The sequence below is a fragment of the Neurospora tetrasperma genome, assembly GCF_000213175.1.
Source record: "Neurospora tetrasperma FGSC 2508 unplaced genomic scaffold NEUTE1scaffold_2, whole genome shotgun sequence".
NCBI lineage: Eukaryota > Fungi > Ascomycota > Sordariomycetes > Sordariales > Sordariaceae > Neurospora > Neurospora tetrasperma.
The window spans coordinates 2,941,667-2,961,632 of NW_009799100.1; the positions used below are offsets into that span (position 1 = coordinate 2,941,667).

Consider the following 19,966-nt stretch of genomic DNA (forward strand, 5'->3'; position numbering starts at 1 on the left):
GGCTCCCGTCAGTATGGCCCTCATTTTGGGTGGGTAATTAGCGACGCGAAAATATTAACAAAAAAAATAATTGTGACTTGGGAGGAGGAGCCGAGTGGGTTTCTGCTCTCGGCCTGGCCTTCTCTTTCCTAACTAACTCCTTTCACCTTTCTTCCACTTCTTCCGAGAAGCTAGCAACTCGGGCAATCTCCAAGTCCAGCTTGCTTGTCTGGTAACAACAGCCCTTTCCAGACCACTTTTATCCAGATTCGGCTTTCATCCCATCCGGACTCGGGCTTCCATTGGACACCACCAGTCCTCGATTCCAAAGTCACTGTTCGAGTCCGCGGTCCGGTTCAAATCACTGCCCTAGGTACCCTACCTAACCTGATGCTTGGCTGCTGTTGATACGCAGCTGCCGAAACGGACGGATCTGGGTTGGCATCTGGGTTGGTGCCGTGTCTCGCTGTATCTAATTCTGGATCCCCGACTGTGATGATGCTGCTGCTGCCGCTGCTGCAGGCTTCGCATGACTGATCCCGAGAGACGAGACGAGACATAGCCACGCATCGATTCTTGTGTTTTTTCCCAGAAACTAAACCATCCAGCACAGCATTGGGCACCGGCATGATGCATCCTCCAAACGAACGGGAACGGAGTCACCATTTCCACTTTGGTCGTCGTCTGACTCCGAATAGTACAGAGCTGAACAGTGCCAATGGTGGTGCCAATAGCGCCGTCCCTTTTCCGGCTCATGCTGGACCCGGACCCTGGCCGAAACACGACGCTGCCGCTTCAGGTCCGTTGCACCATCAGCAGCAGCACCCTCAGGCCCTCAACAACAACCACCATCATCCCGTCCACTGCAATCCGCTCCAGCAACATCCACCACTCCTGAACAACGATAATAACCACCACCACCACCCGATCCGCATGGAACCGCGCCGAGGGAGTCATGGACATGGTCGCACATCGCCCGCAATAGCCTCAGCACCAGAAGCGCATTCCCAACACCCGCAGCGCACCCAGTATGCCAGTGCAATGAACCACCACAGGCCGACTGTGCCCCTGGCGCTCCCAAACCGCACCCCGGCCTCCCCTCGCTGGGATTCCATCGATGCACGCTCGAGAAATGTTTCGCCCGTCCCTCCGAGTCCATTCCAAGTGAATCACAACCACCACATCACGTCACACAGATCGTCACAGAGGTCACGGGCCGAGTCGACCACACCCACTGGCACCCCGAGACTGACACCGCGCTCCGTATTTCCCGGCCTCTCCTCCCACCCCTTTATACCCGAGGCGCTCGAGCCCGAAGATTCGGACCAGGACCGTGACCACGACCGTGACCAATTGCAACCACAAGAAGAACGAGAAGACCCGGAACCGTCGCCTACACGGCTGTCCACCCGCAAATTCCCCTTGATCGGCCGAGGAAGTCAGCAGATCGACGATGAGGTTATGCGCCACTCGCCAATACCGCTAACGCCCACTTCGCCCGCCCACAGTTACACTTCCTCAATTGCCCATTCTCGCCGGGCCAACACGGACTCAGTCATGGTTGTCGAGAACTTCTCCCGTCCGCGCAAGACGAGTGTGTCCATACGATCCAAGAACTCGGACATCTCCGTCATGCGAGCGGCGCCTCCGGTCCGCCATCACGATGAACCTTCGTTCGACAGCCTGCACCCTGCAAACAACCACCCGACACCATACAACGAAAACATTGCGCCTAATCAATGGCCCCAGGACCGCCGCTTCTCCACTGCGTCTTCGCACTCGTCAAGCACGTTCTCGTCTTCGATTGCCAAACGTCCGTCAAATGACCAGCTTCAAGCCGCAGCCAGGGACCAGCCGCCAGTAACAAGGCGCCCCTTTGCTGGACGACCTCCGCCGCCTGTCAGTTACAACAACCACAACAACTTTTACTCGCCTACTACCCGCGAACCTCCGGCGTGGATACAGGAGGAATTTAGGCCACCAAGCTTTCGCTCTCCATTTGCTACGAATTCTGGAGAGCGTTGCAGTATTCTAACCACCCACAGCATCACTGAGCAATCCATCATTAATGGCTATGCTCGCGCAAGTTGGCGAACGAATTCGGTGGCCGACGACGGCCCGAGTATCGAGGACGTAATGGTCATGTATGAGCGGGGTTTTAATGATTCGGAAATTGATAACATCGGTTTTCGCAAAAGCCGGAGGTTTTTGGACGATACCGACCATTTTGACCCGGACATCGGAGTATTTCCGATGGGGGATAACTCCCGGCCCGCCACCAGTCATTCGGACCCCGACACCGACCGGACGACTAAAATCTTCGAGGCGATGCACGACGACCCACTGCCTTTACCTGGAGCGAGGCCAATATCCCGAAAATCTGCCAGGCTATCCAATTTCATTCTCCGGAAATCGGGACTTATGAACTCGTTGCCAAAGGACATTGGCTTGGCGATCACCGAAGACATGGAGAGGAAAAGGCAACAGAGTATTACAGAGTATATGGAGAAGCAGAGGCAGGAATCAATAAGCGGGGAGGCTATGGAAAGGAGGAGGCAGGAATCTGACGCGAAGGACCCGGCGAAGCACGACTCAGCCAAGTTAATGGATGGCGATAATGTAATTGATTTGCAGGCCCAGGAACCCGCCATGGCAGGTACTCCCGCGGCACCGACGGACTCGATGGAGTCGATGGAACCGATGGATACCCCTGACCTTGACGAAGTGGAGGAAGAAGAAGAGGAGGAGGAGGAGGAGGAAGCGGCAGTGGAGGAGGAGAAATTTCGCGCCATCCTGACACCGATTCCAACAGCGAATATGCCAGTCGAACCACCGGAGGAACCGGGTAGCCGTGACCGATATGGTTTCCGAAAAGCCAATTCCAACGTTACCCGTCAGCAGTATGACGCCTGGGATGCCCAATACAGCGAATACCTGGCACGCCGCAGGAGGAAATGGATTGCTTTTCTCAAGGATAATTCTCTCATGACGGACAGGCCGAACAGGTTTCCCCCAAGAAGTAACAAGACCAAGAGGTTTATTCGGAAAGGCATTCCGCCCGACTGGCGCGGTGCAGCTTGGTTTTATTACGCCGGAGGGCCAGCACTTCTCAGCAAGCACAGGGGTGTATACGATGACTTGGTCAGGCGTGCAGGCCTAGATCCGAAAGGTCCAGGCAGGCTGCCGGATGCAAAGGGTGAAGTAAAGCCGTTGATCTGCGAAGACATCGAGAAGGATCTACACCGAACATTCCCGGATAACATACGATTCAAACCGCCACCATCAACAACACCTGGTGGTGACAGCCAGGCTGCTAGTGGATATATCCCGGGCGTCACCCAACCGGCCGACCCTGCCCAGGAGCCCGAAATTATCAGCTCTCTGCGCCGCGTTCTCCATGCATTTGCCTTGTACAATCCACGGATCGGCTACTGCCAATCGCTGAACTTCTTGGCTGGGTTGCTTCTTTTGTTTGTCGAAACCGAAGAGCAGGCATTCTGGCTGTTGAACGTCATAACGCGAGTCTACTTACCAGGGACGCATGAAATGAGCTTGGAAGGCTCCAAGGTCGATCTTGGTGTGCTGATGGGGACGTTGAAGGATTCGTTACCCAACGTCTGGAAGCAGATTGGTGGAGACGAGCTTGAAGGGAACCCCAGCAGAAGACACCGGTTAGGGAACCGCGTGAGGCACGGCGGCAAGAACCTCAGCATCAGCGATCCGAACCGACTCCCCGCCATCACACTGTGCATGACGGCCTGGTTCATGTCGTGTTTTATCGGAACGCTCCCAATCGAAACCGTGCTGCGCGTTTGGGATGTGTTCTTCTACGAAGGCTCTCGCACCCTGTTCCGCATCGCCCTCACCATCTTCAAGCTCGGCGAGAATGAGATCAGGGCGGTCCAGGATCCGATGGAGATGTTTGGTGTGGTACAGGCGTTCCCCCGGCGGCTGATCGACTGCAACATGCTGATGGAGGCATGCTACAAGCGGCGCAACGGCATCGGACACCTGACTCAGGAAGCGGTGGAGGAGAAGCGACAGGAACGACGCGAAAACATCCAAAAGTGGAGGGCCCTGCAGGAGGCCGCTAGTGAGGCTGGACCCCGGCTGAATAGGGCCGCTCATATTGGAAACCCAGCGTCCAGGTCGCAGGCTGCTGGGCTGGACCTCGCTGCCGAAGACGATGGCCACGGCAACCGGAAGGCTTCAACGCTGTTTAGTAGAAGAAGGGGGGATCGTGAACAGTCAAGGGCGGATGAGGTGATGTAGTGTGCACCTCGGCCCGTGTCCATACTTGCTCTTGGTCCTCTGAACCTAAACCTCGGCGGAAGCGCTCATCACAACCATAACCATGATCACTTGGAGAGCGGGAGCTCCTGAGCAGAACAAATGCTTCCTTTCCCACTCTTACTCGAATGTCATTCAAGCTTCCATCATCTATCTGCTGGCATCATACCCAACCAAGACTAGCCTTTTTTTTTCTCCGCTCTGTATAACTCCCCCCCCCCGCTCAGGCGGTGCCTTTTACCTATTGTAATTTTTCGATACCACCATGGGCATATCAAACCATAGCATATATCCTTTGAAAGGTTTTAGCCTTTTATCCAACACAACAAAGACACATACAACAACACACCTCATCCAGTTTATTCGGCTGACTTGACGTCTTCCTCAACAATTCCCTTGTATCTTGTCTACACTACTACCTACCTACTTTACCTTTGATGTTGTCATGACTCACAAGTCTTGTTAATTCTTCCATTCCCCAAAAGGGAAGGGGCTGTTTATACCTTTCCATTATGCATAGGCGAAGCCTATGCGCCTTATAGCACCCTCAATCTCTATCATTACCAACCACATCCTCTTGCAGAGGCGCATCTCCCTGTCTTTTCCTTTGTACATATCTTCCTTGGGTGGTCGGGAAGTGGTTGTTGCGGCGCTTTGTGTCTTGTTGTTGTTCGTTTGATTGTTTTTCTGCGTTTGTATGTACACGAGAGGAAGAGGGGATCGATCTCAAAAAAAATACGCGGAATGGTTTTGTTTTTTAGAAGGAGCCAAGGTAAGGCAAAGGCAAGGGATTCATTCTTTCAAGGTCACATATGGTCAAGATTTTAGGCGAAAGGAAAGGGAAAGAGAAAAAGAGAGCGAGTTGCTATGAAGGGGACAAGTTCGAGATTCGAAAGCATAGCATAGCATAAGCATAGGCATAAGCATATTGCATAAGTTGAACTACGTACAATTAATCATGACTTGAACGGAGCAAAAGTGGGTATTCATTGTGACTCTTTTTTTTGAGGTTATGTAGAGCTCAAATCTAATTTCCCGGACTTTTCGCATTAAACATTGCTATGAGCCTCCTAATAAAGCATGCTCCATCATTCAGCTGAGCCAGTGCGATGTGTTTCCTCCACTCTTCGTTCCCATGATCAATGATGCCTATCACTATTGGCCTTGTCTTGCGTTGATGTCTAACAGTTTTCATACCAACCCAGGCGTCCAGTGATCGCCACATCCAGTTCTGGTTAAACACTTTTCCCTTCAATAACCATCTCCAGCCTAATACTAGCCTCATTCATCAAGTCCAGTTATTTTGGTAACGAGCTTGCCATACACCCGGCTTCTTTCGATTCCTTCTAATCCTGTCGCACATGTGCCGTTTAAAGAATCCTTGTCACGAACCTCCCATCCCCGTTACGCATCACGTCGCTCGTATCACAGAGACTCTGTGTCATCGCTATGCATTTCGAACAGCTTCATCAAGTGACAAAAGGCGTATATCTTCTAGCAGCCACCTATCACCTACGCCCCTGCCCCTACGCAGGTGGAGCAGGGCGGGACGCCGAACCCGAGCTAGCACCTCCTTGCCTACCAGCAGCGCGACCAGGATTCACAGCACCAGTAGTAGCACCCGCAGGCGCACCATCCTTCTTCTCCGGAGGAGGAGGAGCCTGCACAAAATTCACCGACCCCTTTGCATACCTCTCCACATACGCCCTCGCATTCTTTTCAAACTCGGGCCGATCCCTCCGGTACTCATCCGCAATGCGCTGCTCGAGCGCGTCGTCGGGCATCGGTTCGACGAGAATGTTCCGCACAGCCTCCAGCACGCTGATGATCTTGCTCGCGGGCTTCCAGTTCTCGGATTTCAGCAGGCCCAGACAGATGTTCCCCAGCGAGTCGTTGGTGATGTTGGGGTGGTAGATGCGCGTCGTGAAATTGATGGTCGGAGGCTTGAAGGGGTAATCGGTGGGAAGCTTGAGGATGAGGCCGAAGCGACCGGGGGCGTAGACGGAGTTGGGGGGCGCCGTGACGGTGACGTGCCAGGTGTGTAGGTCGGCGTCAGAGGGGAGGGTGATGGAGATGCCAGGGGGTGGGGCGGTGGTGCAGTCTGCGAATTCCTGGACGGAGGGCGAACAATAGGGTTAGTTTCGTGGGTCTTCTATTTCATCTTTTCCTTCTCCTTCTTCTTCCTCTTTAGGGATGTCGTCAGGTTCAAAAGGCAGGGCAAACGATGTGGTATTTACCTTCGCGATGCGCTTCGTGGAGGCCATGGTTGCTGGTAGGTAACACACTCGACTAAACCAAGTAGTACTTGGACGGGATGTACCCAACGATGACTGATGTAGCGGGTGAAGACGGATAAGAGGTAGAGATGGATGTTCAACTTCAGATGCTGTGACCACCTCAAATGTGATTTGGCAGTTGTGAGACTCAAAGTGACCTAGTAAAATGACCGACGGCGGTGACGTTGGTCAACAAACAAGGCGTGCATAGGTAAACTTGTTTGCGTGCTCGTGTTGATGGCGGGGTAAGCGGACTGGGCTGGTGAGGTATTCTTTGCTTATGGGGAAAAAAAAAAAGGCAAAGCAAGGATGTAGAAACTGACGACGCAACGAACAGTGTCTTATAGTAGTTGAGGATATACTGTTCTTGTTGCCTGTTGACACGCTAACACGCTGTGTTTATTACCTAGCAAAGAGAATGTGATGATGAATGGTTGAAAGATGCTGCTGACTGATGTCCACGAAGGAGAAAGAGCGAGAGCTCCGTCGTCAAGGCTGCAGCACTCCACGCCCCACGGCAAGTGCTAGGTGCCAAGACCGGTAGGGCGGTTTACTGTGGGGCTATTTGTGGTGGCATTCAGAGCGGGGCCGTCCTGGTTCATGCCGCGGGTGATGCAACGCGAGCATGTTGAATGCCTTGGGCTTGGAAAGGCCGTTACCAATCTGTGATAGGGATCACCATGATTTGAAAGCGCATCGACCAGAGTTATCTAGTCAGGAACTGCCTAGGACTCAAGTCCAGAATACATCAAGTATGCTCGAATTCTTGATTAGAGGATTTCCAAGGTGTCATCTCCAGGTACTGACCGTGACGTGGTCGGTTTGTTTTCTCAACAAGGACGAAAACTTGGGCCATCAAGGCCCTCACCGGATTCCGGCAGGCACAGACTTTGGGCCGAATACAGGGGGTTAGGGTTTACAGTCTACTTCACAGTAACAATGACGGCGAGGAAGACTACCTCTACCATGAGATTGCAAGTATATCTATCGTACGTCCATGAGAAGTAGAAGGCAGAGCCACACCTGAGCAATGACAAAATGTGAAGACGAATAATTTGTTTTGGCAAGACCCGCTCTTCCTAATGATAAACTCCCGAAAAGATTTCTACTCTAGATCCAGCGTCGCCATTCCCAACGTTTGGTGTGTGTTATTCTGGGGTTCCGTCACCGGCGCCAAAAATCCTCAAACTTGTCAAACTCGCCGGGGCTCGATGACCCTGAGCTTGAGTCAAGCGACCCTAAACAAGGTAAAGACGAAGGTAGAGGCCCCTAATTTCCCTTTGTCGAACTGTCATGCTCACTCTCATCATCCGTATCCTCATCCCCAATCTCCTCCTCTTCCTCGTCCCCTTCTTCCTCGTCCCCTTCTTCCTCATCGCCTTCTTCCTCATTTGCCTCCTCCTCTTCTTCATCACCTTCATCACCTTCTCCATCCTCTACCTCTTCAGCACCCTCCTCCTCCTCTTCCTCTTCCTCCTCCTCCTCCTCCTCCTCCTCTTCTTCTTCTTCTCCCTCTGTGCCTTCCTCTACATCACCTTTATGCTCGCCTGGCCTTACATCTTCCTCCGCTTCTTCGGCCTCCTCCTCATCCTCCTCATCCTCCTCTTCAGCTTCAGCATCTTCATCGTCTTCATGATCCTCTTCACCCTCTTCAACATCTTCCTCGCCTTCCCCATCCTCCATCTCCTCATCCACATCCACATCCACATCCCCATCTCCCTCTTCCTCTGTCTCTCCAACCTCCTCAACGGTTTCTTCAGCGTCCTCGTGCTCGCCTTCATCCTCATCCTCATCTTCGACCTCCCCTTCCACTTCATCTTCCTCCTCGTCTTCAACATCCTCCGTCCCCGGCACTCCATGTACAACAGCAGAAGCACTCGTACCACTACCATTACGAGGTCGGCCAGTCTTTAACCCCCACCTCATCGGTCCTATTGAGCCACCCTCGGTCGCCTTATGCTGATCAATGCTACTGCTTCCCGGCCGCTCATGCTGAGCTTTGGCTGCCTGGCTTTTATGCCAGCTCGGCTTCCTTGGCGTCCGCTTTGGCTCCGATTTTGCCTTCTCGTCAGCGCTACTACTGCCTGATTCCGAGCTCGAACTGTATATCGTAGGTCTGCCTGGGGTAAGAGGGGTCGTAGCAGACGCGGCAACGGCACCACCGGCGGCAGAGGCATCTACGCTCCGCCTCAGGTTGGGGAATAGTAGGGATGGGGGAATATCGTCCTCGTAGTCAGCCGGTACATCACTGAGGTCGCTCTCGTCGTCGGCTGAGTCGTGAACGCTACCAGGAGGAGAGGACATTGCTTCTTCTTCATGCTCATCGTCGGCCATCTGGGTATCGTCTTGTCCTCTTCTGCTGCGGCGACTGCGAGGCCGATTGTTGTCTTCATCATCAGCGTCTTTCATCGTAATATCCTCGTCATCATGGCGAGTAACATCTTCGTCTGTCTCATCGTTATCATCATCAGCGCCTTCATCACGGGTTGTCTGACCCTTCCTTCCGCTACCACTAGATACGGAGCCTTTTCGTGATGATCTGGTGACGCCGGACAAGGCTTTCGGTGGGCCCTCTGCGGCCCTCAACACGGCTTGTTCGGCCTTGCGTAGGACATCCGGTCTCCGAACACCAAGCTTGCGACCGCGGTGAGCGATGTCCCCATTAAAGGATAGTTGCTTTTCTGACATTTTGTCGGGTTGCTCGGACGGGGCCCGCAGAGAACCTGAAGCAGCGGCAGCAGCAGTAGCAGCACGTTCTCTCTCCTGAAGAGCCGGCAGGATGCTGAGAGTCATGGATTTGGGTTCTTCTCCTTCTGCCGGCTTCGTGGTCAACTCTCCCTCACCAGCCCGGCTATATTCATCACCGCCTTGCGGCGTCTCCGAAACAGCTCGCTCAGGAACCATTTCGTGATGGATGATCGAGTAGCAATCATTGATCAAATCATCAATCGGTCCAGCTTTCATCAAGTTGGCGTTCAATTTCTTGAGCTCGATCGCTTCCTTCATGGCGTTGAGGGCGGCATGATTCTCAGCCTCTGGCGTGATGACCCATTCCACAATCTTCTCAGCCACCGCTTCAAAGTCCTCTGGTGCAACGTTCTTGAAAGGATCCTCATCATTTGCTGGAATATTGAACGCCTTCCGGATCATCTTGAGGTATATCTGCACGCCATGTTGCCATAGTTCGCTGAAGTGGTAGAAGTCGACACCTTTCTTCCGAATGCGTCGCAGTACTGCCTCAAGGTTGGCTCTGTCATTCATGACGGCCAACAGCCGGGCCATGTACCGGATGTACTGCTCCGTGTAGACATGATGACGACCGGGCCGTTCAGCATCACACTTCCAGACGTTCATCACCATCGTCTTGGTGAACATGTTCTCGCGCAAAACCGCAAAGGCCTTGGAAGCAGCCTCCTTGCTTGCCTCCTTCTTCGTCTCGTCTTCCTCATCTCCAATCTCGTCACCGTCGAACAAGAGACGAGCATGACGAATGATCATACGATGCTGCCAGTTTGACTTGTCCTTATCTCTCAAGTGACGCATGTACCTGAGCATGTACTCGTGCCAGTCCTCATCGTTTTCAAGCGTAACCTGTTCACCGCGGCCAGGAGCAAGTGGCTGTCGTTGCAGAATGTCTGCAGCTTCCTGGTGAGGGAGGTCGCCGCGGGTAACGAGCTTATTGATGACTGATAGGATCTTGTAGTGTGGCTCCAGAATCGGATCCTGGCTGTGCCGAGGTTTGGGAAGCGTCCGAACAACCTCGACAGTTTTCTCAAGGGCCTTGATGACCGCTTGAACTGTCGGTCGGCCGTGCTTGTTCTTTTCATCGAGCTCGTCCTCTGGCTTCTGATACATCTTCCATAAGCACTTCGCTATCATGTATGGATTCTTCCAGTCCTTAGGCTTGCCAGCCATGGCTTTTCGAAACAAGCTCGCAGCAAACTTCCATACTTGGTAATCTGACATCTGATTATGCAATATCTCCTTGTAAGTACCATTGCCCGATACTTCGATGAAGAAGCGGTGCTGGTCCGAATGCATAAAGGGCTCCATGGCAAATGGTTCACGGCTTGATGCATACATTCGCATGCCAAACTCGTGGTATAGGTCATAGAGCGCCTCCGTATCTCCACCCGATAACGCGTAGACGTTGGGATCTGAGGTCGAAGCGTAAGAGTGTGATAGTGCGAGAGTGTAACAATGAATCGACTGCCGCTGGAACTTGACAAGATCTGCTCTGTCCTTGTTCATTTTATCAGCGGTCCAAAGAACCATATCATCCAACTCATAGTCGAAGCATTCGGCAAGACGAAACCAAGCATCCCACCTGTCTGGTGTGTACTGAAGCTGTAATCGCAAGAAGGTGACTGCAATGCGTAAATCGTCCAGGGCACCCGGAGTCTGGCGACGGTTGAGGTCGACACCCTTGAACTTGGTAAGGGCAATCATACCCAGCAAGAAGAACCAGCCGTGCTTCGCGGGTGCGCTATCCGGCGTGTTGATAGTGACTGCATCCAGGTCGACATTGCCGGTCAGGGCCTTGTACAGATGCAATGGGTGAATCGGGGTCTTTAAATATTCGTTAAAGTTCCGATGATTGTGCATCATTTGAGCAGTTGACTTGGCAGAGCCAATCGCTTGCTGCATCGATTCGACAGTGTTTTTGAGGTCCGACTTCAACAGGTCCTTCATTGTTATTCGGTGAGCAAGGAGGCTGATCTTTTCCACCATTGCCAATGCCTGGCGCTTCTCGAGCTTCTCAGGTGGGCAGTCATGCTCCTGGACGTCCCAGATCCCTACTCCAAGCTTGAGGCCATGAAGGTCATAGAGGACTTGGCCGAGATAGTCTTCCCAATTTTCGATGTTCTTCAGCTTCAACAGTTCGACCCGCATCATCTTGAGGAAGATCTTATTGGAAGACTTGCAGTATTTCCTTAGACCAAGGACTTGGTGAACGGCCGCCAAGTAATCGGCCAGATCATTTTCGGGCGTCAGGAAAATGTCTGGGTGAAGATTTATCCCCATCTTCAGAACCGTGTATTGCAGGGACCATGTTCTCACTTGCATCTCCCGAAGTCTGTTGAGAAATGATGCAGCTAGAGATCCAGTTGCCGGAGGTTGGATGATTCCTACACTGGCTTCATCTTCGTACATAGCAGCAACGTGAAGAAGACAGCTAACCTTGGCGAGAGCGGCTGATGTAGTCTTGATGTGTTCCTCATCAATGATATCGAACGAATTGTTGTGATTCAGCGCCAGATGCAACGACTGAATGATTTGGTCATCTAGGGCCTTGAGCATTGTCATGAACAACTCTTTTCGAGCTGCTTGTGGTGTGTTGACGTAGTCCTTTCGCTCAAAATCGTGCACAATAGTTTCGATACTCCGCAGAAAGCACGAGAATTGTTTTGTGGTGTACTTGATTTTGCCGTAGGCGTCGCCGAGCCTCGACCAGAGCAGTAACCGGAGATCAGTGCTGCTCTTCTCGATGAAGTTCCACAGGTCCTGCAGCCCTTGACTGGCGCAATCTTTGACGGACTTTATGTTTCCAGCAGGCTCGGTGTCTTCGTCCATTGCGTCTTCAGCAGGGTTCGGAGCAGCTGGGCTATTGATGCAGACTGATTCGGGATTAAGCACAGGCTCCAAAGTATCGATAACGGACACGGGATTGTCCTGTTCTTCTTGGAAGAGACCCAGGAAAAACTCCATGGTTGTTAGCTTGCTAACTTCACGATCGGCAGCGGCTACCGAAATCTCCGGCATCACTGCGTTGTTTGGCAGAACAATATCGGGGACCGTAGTTATCGCAAGATGATCGCGCAGACTATGCCAGCACTTGAGAATGTGTTCGCGGGGTACCCCTTCAGTAACTGTAATGAAGACCACAGCTGCCCAAAGGAAGCGGATTGTCAAAGCATCATCAGTTCCGCGATGGCGTCGCCGGCTGACCTGCGTAGCTAAATCCCACCACCTCCCCAACCTTATCCGCGCTTTTGTCCGCGTAATTTGCTCCACGACGCTGTTAGGGTTCGTGATCCGCTCGTACACATCAAGATGTAACTCAAAAAGCATGTAAACCAGATCGACAATATCTGTAGGAGGCTGGTGCCCGCTCGCGTCGCTCAGCTGCCATTGCTCAAGGTCGTAAACGACTCGTTCGTAGATTCCTTCGTCCAATCGGCTAATGACTTGAACCACAGCAACCTTCATCTGATCTGACCATTTCTCTGTTGAGTAGCTCTCTGCAAGAGATTTGACATACTCATAGACGACATCCTGGATGGTATTCCAGCCTGAGTTCATTCTCGTGACGAAACCACGAATATTTCGTACATCGTCGAATTGGGGCGGCTCAATTGCCCTTTGGGATGGTGATTTGGAGTGTTCTAGGAAAGCAGACAGGCTAAGTGGTGGACTTTCTCTCCCGTCCAGCAGGATGCTAGCAGTTTCTTCGTCGAAATGAAGTATTGCTTCACGCAAATCAGTGGTAGCAGGATTCTGGATCTTACTTGTCCGATCATCCGAAGCGCAGGAATCCAGGATCTCGGTTATCCTGTCCAGTGTATCTCGGTCTGTCACTCCCAGATTTTCCAGAAAATTTTTAGTCATTTGAAAGAGGTTCTGGTCGGCGGCTTGGAAGGGCTGAAGCTGAGTGGCGAGAAGTGTGGCAGAATCCATAGCCTCCTCCGGTGCTGTTTCCCTTCGTCTCGTCCTCTTGCTCCTCTTGGTCTCGCCTTTCTCCTCATCTGCTGGATCTGGTATGCCAGCGGCAGATTGCGAACGTTTTCTTGTCGGCAACGAAGATGTTCGGTCCTTTGGGGGCTGAGCCGCTCTGGCCTCTTCGACAATAGTAACTTTGGTCTCTCTAAGGCTGAATTCAGCTTCTTCGGTGTCTTGGGCCCCAGACTTCTCCGCCGAAGTGACTTCAGCCGCCACCGCCGCCTCCTCCTCCTGTGTACTTTCTTCGGGAGGCTGCAACTGCTTATCAATCTCCATCTGAACATCTTCATCTTCGACGATTCCTTCTGGTAGTTGGATCGTGAGAGCCTGACCAGAAAACCCATGTTCCGCCATGAAGTGAACCAACGCAATACCAAGTTCTGTCCAGGAGTAGCTTGGGATATTCATGACAAGACGAGGTTGGCCAACCTCGTCAGAGTCCGGTCTTGGCGCAGCCATTGTTTTGGTGTGATCAGGGAGCGATGGTATCGGATCGAGGTAACGCTCCAAGAATTTCGGAAGACCTTTTTCACGAAATGACTTCATGATAGGGTGGCTAAGGGCCATCTTGTCGTCCAGGATCTCGAGTTGTCGTTTGAGCTGTTCGCCAGCGAATCCTTCGGCGAGCGAAGGGGGCTCAAAATCGGTAACAGCAGGGTCATCGTCCAATTCCACAGCTGCCTCCAGACTGTAGCGACTAATTCGTGCGCTCTTGAGAAAAGCGGCAATCCTCGCGGTCTTCCTCCACAAGTCGGCATCGGATGGGTCATAGTCGAGGGCGGCGCTGAACTCGTCCAAGGCTTTCTTGGCGTCATGTTGAATGGCGGCATCATCGTAATCGAACTCGCTACCCAGTTTGCTGGCCCGTGCTTTGTGTTTTATCCGATCGACTATGAATTGGCCGTGATTCTTGAAGGATAGGTACAAGGTCTGCGGTAGAGTGCTGGCGATCCCATCTACATCGGCAGCACCGACCTCGAGCCCCTGGGCAAGGGTGGGTTCAACGACAAGAGTGCCATCCGGTCGCTCCTCGGTGCGCTCGTACTCGGTCTTGCTCTCGGGGTATCTGAATATCTCGGACTCAAAAAGGGCATTGTAGGCGTCGGAAGCTTCGTCAAAGAATCGGGGCCCTTGGGCGTGGAGCTTGAGGGCGTTCTGGAATAGTTTCAAGGCATCATCGACCTGTCACAAGACTTCTATAAGCGGTCGAGCTGGCGAGAATCACGACGGGCAGACAATATGTACTTGAATTTGCTTGGTTGTGTCGATTTCCTCATCGACGTTCTCTTCGGGCTCGACGTTGATCGCCTGAAAGGTTGGCTACAGAAAACAGAGATGTCAGCAGGTTGGCCGTCTTCCACAAGATGCGCTGAAGAGGACACCCCAAGCTGCCGGCCAATCCAATCTTACCATGTTGCCAGAATCGATACTCTTTTCATGCGGTTAACAAGTGATAAAAGTGACGGCGCAACGGTATAGAGATGCCGGGTGTGGTATACGGTGTAGCCCAGTGATCAAGTGTTGGTCCAAGAGGCAGAAGATCATCTGTCTTGCCTGTTAGTGTTGTCGACGGGAAGTAGGTAAGGTAGAGAGAGGTAGTCGTCAAGAGTCGCGACCTGGGCCAAAGTGAGACGCGATTGCGTTGTTGGACACTGCTTAGTACACTACTGTACCGTAGAGCCGGGTGCCAGGTAAATTAATTGTTAGTGTGCTCTATGCGGAGGTGTGCCAGCAGGGTTCACAATCCATCACGGCACGGCAGGCACATGAATGGAAGCTCCCATCACCGAAGCTGCCCGGCGGTGCATGAAAGGGAATGGCAGGGATGGACGTGTGGCCTGTGCTCCCGTCTTTCAAGCTGCCTGCCTGCCCCTGTTTTCCATTGTTGCGATACGGACAGCCAGACACGCAGCCCAGGGTCCATGAGCTGGAGCTCGAGCTCCTGCCGTAGTGGGCTGAGCTTCCATGTGCTGGCGGTAGTGTACATGCACTGCTGGCTTTAATGGGTCGGGCCCGAAGCCAGAAGGAGTATCCCCCACTGCCCGCCGCCCTTGGAAGGCAAGCACCAATCCACGAACCGGCACCTCAACTCAAAACAGCTGTGAATAGGCTGAACCATCAAGTCGACGATCCCTCTTTTCGGTCAATCAACTCCCCGTTTTTGTCCCGACCTTGGATGACAAACAGGGCGGCTGACTGTTGGCGACGATAACTTGCGATAACACAGGCAATTGCGCCTCCAGATCGCCTGCTCTCTGTTCTAACCACTGTAAACCAACCATCAACATCCCGCCGCAGCCTGGCGGTCCATCGCCCTCACCATGGTTGCGCCAGCTGTCCCCGAGTTCGTGATTCCCGTTTAGAGTTACAGTCTACCCTTTGTCTTGGGTACTTCAACCAAGCGCACCTCGGCCGAAACTAACGTTTGATTTCACACAGGATCACCGAAGAGATACTGCATGAAGCGGTTGACACTCGTACCGAGTCTCTGAGCTCTCTCAGGGAGCTTGGCCCCCCCGACCTCGTACACCTGGTCAAGCAGCCCCTGAAGAACCCCGGAAAGCACGTACGTAACCAGTCTCTCCGACTTCATCCATATGCAACACGACAGCCATCGCTGACCTGCGCATCCATCAGTATGGTGTCTATCACCATGTCACCGGCGTCGACGCGTCCTCCTCGGCCAGTCTGGCTGCTTACATCAACACCCTGACCTACAAGGAGTTTGGCAATTCCGCCACTGCCAAAACCGTCGAAGGAACTTATTGGTAATACCTCTCTTTGACCGACTGCGTTCTGGGCTATCCCTAACAACTACTCGTTCTAGCTGTTACAATGCCTTCTCCCGCGTCGACATGCGCGTACACGCTCCCTTCCCCGGCTCCGTAGATAGCTATTGCGTTGACGAGCGGGGCGAAAAACGAAAGGCGACCGACGAACTCTGGCTCGAAACATACCTCTGCAGTGTTCTCCGTGCATACTCGTATGCCGACGATGGAAGCGGCGAGACTATCAGAAAGATCATGGGCGTCCGGCGTTTCAACCCGGTTTCCAGTACCGAGACCGAACACAAATTCCTCAGCGCTGCCGAGCAGCTCTTCTTTAGGGGTAACACTCCCCAGCTGTTCGCCCTGCGTAACATCGATTTACTGACTCTCCTAAATAGGCTGGCAACTTGGGTCCGACTCCGTGGTGCAGGTGCCCAACAATGTCTCTAACCACTTGACAGCCGGCCTCCTAAAGTATTTCTCCACAACAGGACGCCACACTTCCGGTATCAATCTCTTTGAGAAGCTTCGGTCGCAAAACGTTGAAGTGGCTTCGCTCTTGGCAAAAGTGCTCTTCATGGGAAACGAGGAGGTGCAAGGAGTCCGTGTTTTGTACGAGGCCCTCAAGGAATCGCCCATGGATTACGTTATGCTTGATACCCAGGCCGAATTCCTTCTCAAAAAGGCCGAAACTGCCCCAACGCCAGAATTGAGGGAGGAAAGACTACGCATGGCTCTGGGCTGTGCAGACCGAAGTACGATAGCCGCTCCCAGTGAGTTCGGCACGTGGGCAAGACTGGCCCAGGTCTATGTTGCAATGGAGGATTGGGAGAATGCCTTGACCATCCTCAACTCGTGTCCCATGTTCACATACCAGGACAAGGATGCGCCTGTTATGCCAGAACCCAAAGACGTTAACCTACCGACCCTCCCAGAGACCAGGTTGGACGAAATCGACAGCGAGCCAGATTCGAGGTTCTCTGAGCAGGTCGACCCAAGTCTGCTTGGTCTTCGCGCCGCTGCATATCGGGGAACGTTCAAGCAGGCATACAGCATTCTCACCGAGATGACCGCCAAGATTGGCTGGGATCAACTTCTCAAGATCAGAAGCAACGTTTTTGTCATGGAAGACGAGTATCGAAACGAGAAGCAGGAACCCTCTTACCCTGCCAAGCGCAATGCTAGCACCGATGCGCTCCGTGGAAGCCCGGATCATACTACGAACGGCGAAACCGCTCCCAAGGAGGGTGCCGAAACTGACGAGGTTGAGGACGAAAAGAAGAATGCTACTTTGGCTGCTGAGCAAACGGAAGGCCTGGAGAGACCTCCTAGCGCTATCGACCCAGAGGTAGTCCGCAAGGCCGAAGAAAACGTACGTCTCCAAGCCGATGCTTCCCTTTGGCAGTTTACTCTGGACACGATGCTAACACATGATAGGGTGATAACGAGGATCACTTCTCTCGCCTCAATAACAAGCGTCTATGTGAACGGTGGTTAGACAGCTTGTTCATGGTCCTTTACGAAGATCTTCGCGTATATACCATTTGGCGCACCCAGATGGCCCAGTACAGAGCGCAGAGTATGCAGTACAAAAAGTCGGCGGAAGAGTGGGAGATTCTCGGCAGTCTCGCAGAACGCCTACAGCATACGGATGAAGCGGTTGAGGCATACCGGGCGTGCTTGGGTCAGCGCTTCAGCCCCAAGGCTCTCGCCGGTATTCTCAAGGTGTTTGAGAAGCAAAAGAGCACACGCGAGAGTGTCGCCGCTCTCATCAGGTTGGTAACTTGGCAGTATCGGTGGTACAGCGAATTCTCACCCGAACTACTACATACCATCCGGACACTCATCGAGGACGAGGGTGCTGTAAAGGTCAGGAGTATCATCCAGGCGACCAACCTGCCACAGAACGTGCTGGACTTGACGCATCACTATGCGGCGTTGTGTGCTACTTTCCGCAGCAGCGGGACCGACGGCTAGGTTGCTGGGGTTTAATATTGGGGTGCTGCTGATGAAGTGGTGGCTAAGAGACGACCATGGCCGCATACATGATGCCTATGCGTATGGAGAGCAGTCGCGGAGTTGTTCGTATGATAGCGAGTTTTATCATTAATAGAGAATTTGAGCGACCTGATGAGACAAGATAAGCATTGAAAGTTCCAGTTGATCCTATCTAGACTCCTAAAGTCTTAGGTCTGTGGACTGTCGAGTGGCGGGAGGACCCCGGCTTATAGCGGTCCCCGTTTTAACTCCGGGGCGATTCCCAGCCCCGGTCATCGGGCCGGGCTACCCGTCCTTCCCGTCTTAGCTATGAGCCTATGACGGGACCTGCGCCAGTTGTCCCCAATCCGCTCCACAGAGCGGCGTCCCCCCACCATTTGGAGTTTGGCCGCCCAGTTCGCGCTTCGACCTTGGAACCTGCAGGAACTTGCATAAAGCTAGGTTGCTCTTCTTTGTTATCCCCAGAGGTGCGGGGCTATGGTACCTTATGGTGCCCATCAACGTCATTACACTACATAGAAGCGTGGGATGGAGAGCCCAAATCCGTCAGAGCCAGCTCGTAAAGTAATACAAACAGGCACCAGAATGATGGAGAAGATTGCATTGGAACGGATAGGAATCGGCTCTCCACCGTTCGTGGGAGGAGAAAGTGGGGGTTGACTAAGAGAGGGGCTCCAAGCCTTATAAATCATGTTGAACTGCCCTTCCAGTCGTCGTTGATTCTCAATCATCCAAACTTTCTGTTGTCTTTTATGCTGCCTGTCTCACGCGCAATTCCCAGAGTACCGAGCATCACAAAAACCACCAGACATTTCTTCAGTAAAACAAACACCATGGCTCCTCTGTAAGTACCTCTACTTTGGCGATGAAGTGCCAGGAGGAACCCCTCGAAGAAGCTCACCCAAGCTTACAACTGTCAACAGCAGCAAGACTCACAAGCTCAACACGGGCGACGAGATCCCCGCCGTTGGCCTCGGGACATGGCAGTCCAAGCCTGGTCAGGTCGAGAAGGCCGTCGAGGCCGCCCTACGTGCCGGCTATACTCACATCGACACCGCGTATGCCTACGGTAACGAGAAGGAGGTTGGCCAAGGCATCAAGGCCTCCGGCGTCCCACGCGAGAAGATCTGGCTTACCACCAAGCTGGACAACGACTGGCACAAGCATGTCGCCGAAGCTATCGATACGTCGCTCAAGAACCTGGACACCCCCTACGTTGACCTCTACCTGATGCACTGGCCCGCCAGTCTTGTGAAGGGAAACACCAAGGAGGTGTACAACGACTGGGACTTTGTGGACACCTGGCGCGAGATGCAGAAGCTGGTTGACACCGGCAAGGTCAAGAACATTGGTGTCAGCAACTTTGGAGTCAAGAACCTAGAGAAGCTTTTGAGCGCCGAGAGCACCAAGGTAAGCTAAGATTGTGCTCCTCCTCTTCAAGTTTTGTTGTGAATTGACGAGGTCCTCACACATTCAATTACAGATTGTTCCGGCCGTTAATCAGATCGAACTTCACCCTGGTAACCCATCCCCCCACCTTGTCGAGTATCTGCGCTCGAAGGGCATTCATGCTTCGGCCTATTCGCCCCTCGGTAGCAGCGATTCGCCGCTTTACAAGCTTAACAGCCTCACCAAGCTCGCCGAGTCCAAGGGCAAGACTGTGCAGCAGGTGCTCCTTCGATGGGGTGTCCAGAAGGGCTGGAGTGTGCTGTCTAAGAGCGTCACTGAGGAGCGTATCAAGGCCAACATTGATCTCGAGGGCTGGAGCTTGACCGATGAGGAGATTGCTCAGATTGATGAGGTTCACAAGGAGAACAGCTTCAAGGTCTGCGGCGATGACTGGTTGCCTGTCAAAATCTTCTTCGGTGCTGGTGACAGTGACTAAATGTCGTACACCGTGCAGCCAAGAGGATGCTGGCAAGATATTCCCCCCCC

General features: G+C 53.0%; 6 protein-coding genes across 6 annotated transcripts; 3 read left to right on the forward strand and 3 right to left on the reverse strand.

The window, feature by feature from the left end:
- Positions 1–609: 609 nt before the first annotated feature.
- On the forward strand, positions 610–4,251 carry NEUTE1DRAFT_145324 (uncharacterized protein; the record flags this gene model as incomplete). The annotated part of the gene is made up of 1 exon (XM_009851225.1): positions 610–4,251. The coding sequence occupies one exon, from the start codon at positions 610–612 to the stop codon at positions 4,249–4,251; it is 3,642 nt and encodes a 1,213-aa protein (XP_009849527.1).
- A 1,038-nt stretch (positions 4,252–5,289) lies between these two features.
- On the reverse strand, positions 5,290–5,555 carry NEUTE1DRAFT_116463 (uncharacterized protein; the record flags this gene model as incomplete). The annotated part of the gene is made up of 1 exon (XM_009851226.1): positions 5,290–5,555. A coding segment is annotated over one exon (259 nt), but the record flags the coding sequence as incomplete, so codon positions are not given.
- A 75-nt stretch (positions 5,556–5,630) lies between these two features.
- Positions 5,631–6,713, reverse strand: NEUTE1DRAFT_116464 (uncharacterized protein; the record flags this gene model as incomplete). Its single annotated transcript, XM_009851227.1, has 2 exons — positions 5,631–6,380; positions 6,507–6,713. The coding sequence occupies 2 exons, from the start codon at positions 6,531–6,533 to the stop codon at positions 5,796–5,798; spliced, it is 612 nt and encodes a 203-aa protein (XP_009849529.1).
- Positions 6,714–7,814: 1,101 nt separating this feature from the next.
- On the reverse strand, positions 7,815–14,678 carry NEUTE1DRAFT_99457 (uncharacterized protein; the record flags this gene model as incomplete). Its single annotated transcript, XM_009851228.1, has 4 exons — positions 7,815–12,994; positions 13,055–14,420; positions 14,511–14,585; positions 14,676–14,678. 4 exons carry the CDS (start codon positions 14,676–14,678, stop codon positions 7,815–7,817), a joined length of 6,624 nt encoding a protein of 2,207 aa, XP_009849530.1.
- Positions 14,679–15,430: 752 nt separating this feature from the next.
- Positions 15,431–18,168, forward strand: NEUTE1DRAFT_79220 (uncharacterized protein; the record flags this gene model as incomplete). Its single annotated transcript, XM_009851229.1, has 6 exons — positions 15,431–15,609; positions 15,705–15,831; positions 15,903–16,033; positions 16,093–16,373; positions 16,432–17,405; positions 17,471–18,168. The coding sequence occupies 6 exons, from the start codon at positions 15,587–15,589 to the stop codon at positions 18,008–18,010; spliced, it is 2,076 nt and encodes a 691-aa protein (XP_009849531.1).
- Positions 18,169–18,755: 587 nt separating this feature from the next.
- NEUTE1DRAFT_94363 (uncharacterized protein) lies at positions 18,756–19,964 on the forward strand (the record flags this gene model as incomplete). Its single annotated transcript, XM_009851230.1, has 3 exons — positions 18,756–18,875; positions 18,955–19,441; positions 19,515–19,964. 3 exons carry the CDS (start codon positions 18,865–18,867, stop codon positions 19,914–19,916), a joined length of 900 nt encoding a protein of 299 aa, XP_009849532.1.
- Positions 19,965–19,966: the final 2 nt, after the last annotated feature.